Source organism: Rosa rugosa, chromosome 2, assembly GCF_958449725.1.
Source record: "Rosa rugosa chromosome 2, drRosRugo1.1, whole genome shotgun sequence".
Taxonomy (NCBI): domain Eukaryota; kingdom Viridiplantae; phylum Streptophyta; class Magnoliopsida; order Rosales; family Rosaceae; genus Rosa; species Rosa rugosa.
The window spans coordinates 33,313,830-33,322,776 of NC_084821.1; the positions used below are offsets into that span (position 1 = coordinate 33,313,830).

The window sequence follows — 8,947 nt, forward strand, 5'->3', positions numbered from 1 at the left end:
GATATATCCCACATAATGCACGCCGTTACAATAGTGTTTCCTCCCCCTAACGGCGGGAAGACCATCTAGTTTGACCATTCGCAAAATATGCGTGCAAAAAATTTGGATTGTAAATCCATTGGTGGGTGGCGAGCCCAAACCAATTTTTAGGTCAAAAACTTGTCATTAATAAGTGCCACTTTCTCAATTTCTCATAATTGATTGAGAATTTTTCTTAAGATAATGATAAGACATGGTGGACAAATATCACACACCAATTCGTATCGTTTTTCATAATATTTATCCCCCTAATGACGGGAGAATTGTCTTATTAAAGTGACAACTCGCAGATATGCGATAAATTATAATATCCTCGTTAGGAAAGTTTGCAATTATTGTTGTATTATACAATAATGTAGAGTATGTATGTAGATGAGTCTACATGACATAGTAATGACACATTAGTCACGCCAAAATAAATTTATTTGGCTCAATGAAATTTTAATTCATGATACAGTATACAGTAGTATACTTATAGTTGATCAATACAACTTAATTTAGGTGAAAATTTCATCACCAAATATATGCAATGGTATTCCACATAAGTAACATAATACGAGCTTAGTTGGAGTCATCAATCAAGATCTGCAGCTCTTGAGATGATTGTTACCTTAGCTTTTTGAAGCATCAATTGTGAAAAATTATCAACAATTGCAATGGATCATGTCCATAGTTGCATTATATGCATGCAAGACAACTATGTTTGTCATTATATTTATCATGAACATTTATGGTTCAAAATGAATTTATTAATGAACACGTGGTTCATATTATTGTTTGACAATGAAAACAAATGTCAAAATTATATACTCAAATTTGAGTCTGGGACAGTAGTCCATATGAGTATAAGCATATCCTCCAATAAATAATAGATTTAGGGATCATAGCCCTCATACTCAAAACATTTGGTTTGAGTCTTCACAATTAGAAGCATGTTCTAAGAGTGGAGTGAACAGAGGTTCACATGTACTCATAAAGAGAAGGGACAAAGGTCCTAACATAATTGGAGATCAAGAAACAAGAGGTTTCGATCTATTTGATTGTATAACAATCAGCGGAGGAATTTTAAGTCCTCATGAAATTGAATCAAGAAACATGTAGTTTCGATCTCATTATAAATTGACAATTTTATATCAAATTATTAGATAAGATAATAAGAGGAGATCAAATTGAAGTCGTCAAACTCATGAAAAATACATACCTCGATTCTGTAGGAAATATAATTAATATTTTTGATACCAATATGTGAGTACCATATGTCAAAATAGAGTCAGATTCATTTAGAGTCAGTAATTGAAATATGCATTAATATAAAATTATAACAAAATAATCATAAATTTGTTGTAGTCTAGTTGGTTAGGATATTTGGTTCGATCGCATCCAAAAAAACCTGGGTTCAAGTCCCAGCGATAGAAAATAATTTTGTTATTTTTTCACAAACGACATAATCATATGAGGTAGATATGACAAAAATAATCATAAGACATTAATATAACTAACTATGATAAGAATCAAATAATGATAATAAAATGAGCTATTTACAACAATAATTACCGGAGAATAGTAATAAAATGAGTTATTAATAACAATAACTACCAGATAATGGTAATTGAAAACGTTATCATGATAATTGTAGCTCTTGCAACAAATACTCATGACAAATTCAGTTATGAAAGAATTGTAATAAAGGTAATTTAAACATAATAAATATGATTAAACAGATAAAGATAATGAAACATAATTACGTTTAATCGGTGCCAAAACATAGGCTTAAAATAACTAAACAAAATAAATAGAGACAAAAAAAGCAAATTTATCGGTGTCAAGAAAAACCGCCGCTAATCATGTAATCAATATGTTTTCCATTGTTATCTTCACTAACAGATTCTCCACATAACTTTAGTTGGGAGGTAATCATATGTATAGTGGAATTGAAAATCAGTGACAGATTTAAAGTTCTGAAGGCGCAAAAATACGTCCATTCATATCGTGCTCTAGATAGAACAATGGTTTTCTGGTGAGCAAATCGATCAGCCAATGCTTGCCAAATCTCAAGTGGATCTTTCACTGTAAGGTAATCATCTTTTAGGATCTTATCAAGATGATAACGCAAGAAAATCATAGGCTTGACGGGATCTTGCACAGATGACTTATTGTCAACTTTGATGGCATTTCCAAGGTTTTTAGCCATAAGGTGAATTTCAGCATCAAATAGTTCTTGCCAGAAATTTTAAGAGGATCAAAGTCCAATTTTGTGAGATGCGTCATCTTTTTACAAAGACAAAAAATGAGATATATCAGGATCCATAATTATTAGAACAGTATGTTCTATGAAAAATGATATAAAAATCATGTACGAAACAGAGTTTCAAAATGTTCATAAATATGAACAATGGATCCCATAGGGAACACACGAGAAAAACATTCGTGTGATGTCTATAGAACCATAGGTTCTAAGACTACTCGGTCAGAGGACTCGAATCTTGAGCAATGGAACATGTAGTTCTCATTGTCGAATATGAAATATAATTTTTCAACAATTAAATTATATAAAAGATACATACAAATACATGTAAATGATCGCATAAAGAAAATTGATATTCATCTAGGAGAGAAAGAAGAAAAACTCATAGATCATTAGCCTTGGACATAAGCAACTATGTTGCACCATAAGGCTTGCGGATCATCATGGAGTTCAAAGAAGAAGAAGAAGAAAAATAAGAGCAAATTCGTGCTGATAACGTGTTATAAACTAGAGAAAAATATAGAGATAGAAGCGAGAAACAGAATATGGAGAAGGTAGAAGTGTTTGTTTCATTCTCATTAGACCCCTTTATATAAGTGTAGTGTTTACATCATAAGGACATAACTAATGAGTATTTACAGTGGACAGCCACATATATATAATATTTATAACAGGTATATAAAATTGTTTAATTTTTTGGTGTATAAAAGTAAAAAAAATTAGTTATGGAGAGCAACCGCATATAATATATTATGAGTTCGATTTCGGTGATGTTACTAAAAACAATTACAAGAAAACAGGACCCGCCGAAAAATGAATTTTCTTTTGGTTGGCGGAAAAAAGATGAAAAGAGAAGGAAAGGGAGCTCCACATATTCATTGAAACTTGTAACCATGGCCACACTTTCCTGCTCCTACTCTCTTCATCCTCTTTCTTCTTCTTCTGCTTCTTCTTCTTCTTCTTCTTCTTTTTCAACGTCTCTCACTCTCCCGCAACATCAACAACAGCAGACCGAATTCCCAACAAGACCTGAATTCCCATTACTGCTGTTCCGCTGCTCTGCCTCTCTTAAACCCGAAGTCATTACAGAACCAACAAGGCTCTTTGTCCAACCCATTCTCCTTTTAACTACTGGCTTTAACACACCCTTGGACACCCAAACCTTTCTTGCCACTATCAGTGTCTTGGCGGCCATTGCTCTCTCCCTCTTTCTCGGTCTTAAGGTAACAACAACACCCACTTTGGTCTTTCCTTTCTCTTTCTTTTGCACCAAATGGCATGGAGCTTCTGTGTGGGTAATGGGTTTTCATCAATCTTTTGCAGGGTGACCCTGTGCCTTGCGAGAGGTGTGCTGGCAATGGTAACAACTTTCTCAACCCTTTAATTTTTTTTTTAATTTCTTTTTAGTTTCTTGGTTTTGGAATTAAAGAAATGAAAGACACTTTGAAAAACTCTGAAAAGGTGTCGTTACAACTGTTTGTTTTGTCTATAACTTGGCTCAACTCTTTTATGCTGGTTTCAGAATTTAGCTTTTTCAAGTATAGCTAGCTTATGTCGTTAGTTGTTACCTTTTGTTTGCTACCCTGCATTAGTTAGTTTTGCAAGCACAGCCTCTTTAACATAAAGCATACCAGTGCCTACATGTTGGTGATGAAAGCTTGACAACTGAACAGATTATTGTAGCAAGAGAACATGACTCTCATGTCTAGAAGTTGCAAGCAATTGGGATGCTTTGTGGGTGACTTTTTGTATTAAAATGTTGCAGAGAAGGGGACGTCGTTATATTAGAATTTGCTTTTTGTGTCTGCTCTGTGGGGATACCCTTATGTTTAAAACTGACAACGTTTCAACAAATGAGCCCAAGATGGACTTGATTGATGAGTTGTGGTCTTTAAAAGTTCACGATACTGCTATTTTTCATATGCATTTTAGTCACGTCATCATGTAAGTATGATAGTTTCCAGCAGTAGACCATCTTAGATGGATGGTTCAATAAAAGGACTCAACCCAACCAATCTGGACAGAAGGGCTCAAGTGAAATTAGTTACAGTGACCTCTCACCAAACCACCATGAATAGTCCTTTTATCTAGTCATATTTTGATATTCTGTGCAGATGCACCGATTTGAATACTTCTACCTTGTGCAGATGTACTCATCACTTCTTGCATTATCTAAATGTATTTCATAATTTGAGTTGTATCATCATAGGTGTGTAACAGAACACCAGAACATAAGTGAAACAAGAATCCGACAGTAAATGTTAAGTTGAAGCTGAAAAAAGATAGAAAATGACAAGGTGCCCACCATATACTTTGGTGGGATCTCTTTGTGTAAGCTTTGTCAAAGTTCTGTTATATGTTTGCCAAAAATTTTGTGGAATACATGATTTACTGTCTTGATCATATGTTGGCTTAGCTATGTAGTTTGAAGTAGTACCAAAGCTGTAGGTACCTCAAGAGTTTTTTCGGTTAGGTACTGAAGCTCAGCTGAACTAGCATTTGTTAAGTAATGGACATATGAAACATTTATTATACAAAATCTGTACAAAGTTAATAGTCATTGTTGGACCTGAAACAGAACACGGGAGAGCTCTCTGACAACTGCTGGAAGGCAGTCCCTTTGGGCATAGTATTTTGTGAAATTGAGAAAAATATATATGTCCACAGTAATATGCCCTCAATTTTGTGAATTTTCTTTCAAATTGAAAGGGATAACAAGGACGAATTTTTTTTTTTTATTTCACCCATTTTGCATGGTATCTAAAATGAGGAACGTAATAATCAGATCATGTGGTATCAGTATTTAGTGCTCAACTGAAAGGGAGCTGATGTTGTGACCCAATGATTAATGCTCATACTGATGGAAATGTCAGCCATGCTAGAGTATTGTAGCCTATTTGTAATTGTTTAACAAAACCCTTATTCAGACCTTGCTTTCTTCAGTGAGTAATATTCAAGCATTGAGGGATATGTAGGATTACACAGAACTGACAGAAATATTGCAACAGTATACATTTGGTGCTACTTCATGTAAAAGATATATGTAGTCTTCTCGCATTTTTTAAACATTTAATAATTCTTTTAGCCTGCTCAATTTCTCAGTTACAGTTGCCCAATTAGTTTCTCTCTTCTAACATGTAAACTTTATTTCTGATTGGCAGGTGGTACAAAATGTGTCTTCTGTAACAATGGTAAAATGAAGCTAGAAACAGGCTTGGTTGATTGCAAAGTGTGCAAGGGCGCAGGTAATAGTTTCTGAAATTCTTTCCTTTCTTATTACCCTTAAATATGATCATTTTAGGACATAGTCAATCTAGCATTTTGGTGAATAGTAATTTTAAAATGGCTCTAAATTTTTAATGACTGTGACGGCCTTAAGTGTTGGATCACCAACTATTGCCTTCAAATGCACTCTGATACACTGCGTATTGATTATTCCCTCTTTAAAGTCCAAGGGAAGAGTTCTGGAGCTTGTAGCTGTAGTGCCTAAAAGTACTTAAGATTGAGATTGAATTTCCCCCACGGCTTTTGATCAATAAATAAGGTTCAAAGAAGTAAATCGCCGAGGTAGATATCAATTCACTCCTAATCACACAGCCACACACCTAGTCAACTACACACCTAGTCGATACTACGACCTTTGATAATATTGTCACATTACAGTTCTTTTAGTATTGAAATCTAAATTCCACTGGTAATAACAAGATTGTGAAGTTATTACAAGGTTGTGGATTTCTTCAAGGTTTTCATTTTTTTTCATCGTTCAATCTCTCTGCTTCTCTCAGATGAAATCTATCTTTGTAGGATTGGTACTTTGCAAGAAATGTGCAGGTTCTGGATATTCTCGACGGTTGTGAACTGGGGTTTTTAGAATATTGATACCTCTCTTTGTAATCGATCTCAATGAATTTTTCTCGGCTTTAGTTGCGAAGGACAGAAATTGTAAATTGTGTTGTTACACTCTATTGAATTAATTGTTACATTACAGTCCTACACTATTGAAAAAGTTAACTGGAAACAAAGAAAGGAGTGTTTTGAACATAAAAGGAATTTAGAGAAATTCAAGGAAACCAAGGGATTGTAGTTTTTTATTGGATTAAATACTGTTTACTCCATATACTTATAGGGTTTCATCGTTTCAGTCCCTGACCTTCGAATTTCACCTAAAAAGTCCCTGAACTCTCAATTTCCTCCCAATTCATCCCTGCCGTCAAGCTCCGTCCAAATTCTCCATTAAATTGCTGACGTGGCAACCATGTTATGCCAAAATGTCTATTTTACCCTCACTTAAAAAAAAAAATCTCTTTTTTATTTTTTCTCTTTACCTCCTCTTCTTCTTCCAGCTCTCTCTCCTCCTCTCCTCCTCTCCTCCTTCACCAACGCCAACGCCACCCACCACCTCCACCATTTGCAAGAGAAAAGTAAAAACAAGTTGAACTCACGTCTATAACTTAATCGCAACCAAACTAGTAAATGAAGCAACAATCATCTCAAATCTATAAAATGTAATACAATATCCCAATCGCAAATCCAATACCACACAAGAAGAACAAAGCCAAACATATGCTTCAGATCACAAATTCACAAACCAAAACCAGTCTGGCACTGTAAAGAAAAAACCTTTAACAAATTCAGATTCATACAATACAAATTAACCATTTCAGATTCACATCTACATGAACCAAATCCCAGAATCACATAAAGACAAAGAAAAGCAGAGAAATTGAAATGAGGAGAGAGGAAGCATAATTGAATTACCTGAGATAGGGAGAGATGAGGTTGATGAATCCGTTCTTCTCATTCTCGCTGCACCAGATAGAAGCAAATGAAGCTCAGATCAAACTGCAATCGGAAACAAAAACGAAGAATATGAATGGATTGGAGACGAAGATATATAGAGACCTGATCTAGCTGAGAGAGGCAACCTCAGATTTGAAGATAGAGAGCTAATGGCGGTACTCTTCTTCTCCGATCTCGTCCCAAAGATGTTCTTGTTCGACCTTCGAACCTATCTCCACTTCTCTCCGGAGCTTATCGATCTTGTTGTGGCACTGCGAGGCGGTCTTGAACGGCGAGACCAGTGGGAATTGGGCGGCGAGGGTTGCGGCGACGTCATCCCAGTTGGTGGCTTTGAGATTGGTGCGGCCGAGAGAGGACCACTTGTCCTTGAAGATGGAGATGAGGGCTTCGGCCTCGTTGTCGGTCTAGCACTGCGACGGGGGGTTGGGGAGGACATTGGGGTGCGGGATAAGGAGAGAAGGGAGGGCGTAGGTTAGGGGAGGAATGAGGGTTATGATGGTGGTGGTGGGTGGCGTTGCCGTCGTCGAAGATTTGGAGATGGAGAGAGAGCTGAGTTTGTTTTTGGACGAAGAAGACGGAGATACCAAAGGAGGAGAGAGCTCGAAGAAGAAAAGGTCAAAAGAAAAAAAAGAGAAAAAAAAAATTAAAAAAAAAAAGAGTTAGTGAGGGTATAATAGACATTTCGGTGTGTACGGAATGCCACGTCAGCAATTTAATGGAGAATTTGACAGAAAATTGACGGCAGGGACACATTGGGAGGAAATTGAGAGTTCATGGACTTTTTAGGTGAAATTCGAAGGTCAGGGACTGAAACGATGAAACTTTATAAGTATAGGGTGTAAACAGTAATTAACTCTTTTTTATTTTTTGTTTTGGTTACAAGGGAGCAATAAACCCAAAAAAGAGAAAAATGAAGAAACAGCCTCGGCTGTTACAAACTTACAAAAACATCATCTAAAATAGCCCGAGTAACAAAGGTAGGCATGGCATCCAACATGCAGGTTCCTACTTCATTTTCAATGCTTGTGTTATCAAGGATATCATCAGCCACCATATTCCTCTCTTGGAGAACATGTCTTTGATCCATTTTTTGTTTGTTTGTTTTTTTTTTTTATATTGCTTTGTATTATCTTTTACTTATAGTAAGAGGGTTAGAACCAAGAGGAAGCTGGGAGGGCTAAACCCTCATGAATTCAGAACCATATAATCTACGGTTTTTATCCAAACAGCAATATGACGATCATGGAATTTATTCATGAAGTTTTGAGTGGATCGAATGGGCATAAGCATGACTATGTTCGAATAATTATTTGTCTCAGGATACAAAGGATAAGGATTTCCTTTCCTTTCCTTTCCAGGATTTGTTTTCCTAGTTTTGTTAGAATTTCTTTTGCTTTCTAAGTTTTGTTAGAATAAGGATTTGCTTCTCAAGGCCAATATATATACTACCCCTACCCACCTTCTTCTACAAACCCTAGTCCCCAGTTAATTTAATACGCAGTGATCTTTGGCACAGGAATATCGATCTCGCTCCAACAACGATGTCAAGAAGACCACGCAATTCCTCCTCTCCGGTAAACAAACGAAGGAAGATGGAGTTGGACAGAATAAGCAACTTACCAAGTAATGTTACACAAAAAATTTTGTCATATTTGCCGATCAAGGAGGCAGGGAAGACGAGTCTTTTATCAAAAGACTGGAGGTTCAAATGGGCTATGCTTCCCTCTCTTGTTTTTGATCATGAAATAGATGACCCGGACAGTGTGGATCACGTTCTCTTACTTCACTCTGGTCCCATATACTCTTTCAAGCTTTCTGCACAAAACATTATGGACAAAAGTGCTATTAACCGATGGATTCGTC

General features: G+C 36.0%; 1 protein-coding gene across 3 annotated transcripts; it reads left to right on the top strand.

Annotated features, from left to right (window-relative positions):
- The first annotated feature begins 3,076 nt into the window (after positions 1-3,076).
- On the top strand, positions 3,077-8,677 carry LOC133732374 (uncharacterized). Of its 3 annotated transcripts, none has more exons than XM_062159910.1 (4): positions 3,077-3,507; positions 3,608-3,644; positions 5,446-5,529; positions 8,601-8,677. In XM_062159910.1, exons 1-4 carry the CDS (start codon positions 3,178-3,180, stop codon positions 8,660-8,662), a joined length of 513 nt encoding a protein of 170 aa, XP_062015894.1. In that variant the 5' UTR covers positions 3,077-3,177; the 3' UTR covers positions 8,663-8,677. The 3 variants fall into 3 exon arrangements, with proteins under 3 accessions (XP_062015894.1, XP_062015893.1, XP_062015896.1); XM_062159909.1 differs by lacking the exon at positions 8,601-8,677 and adding an exon at positions 6,070-6,346; XM_062159912.1 differs by lacking the exon at positions 8,601-8,677 and adding an exon at positions 6,089-6,334.
- Positions 8,678-8,947: the final 270 nt, after the last annotated feature.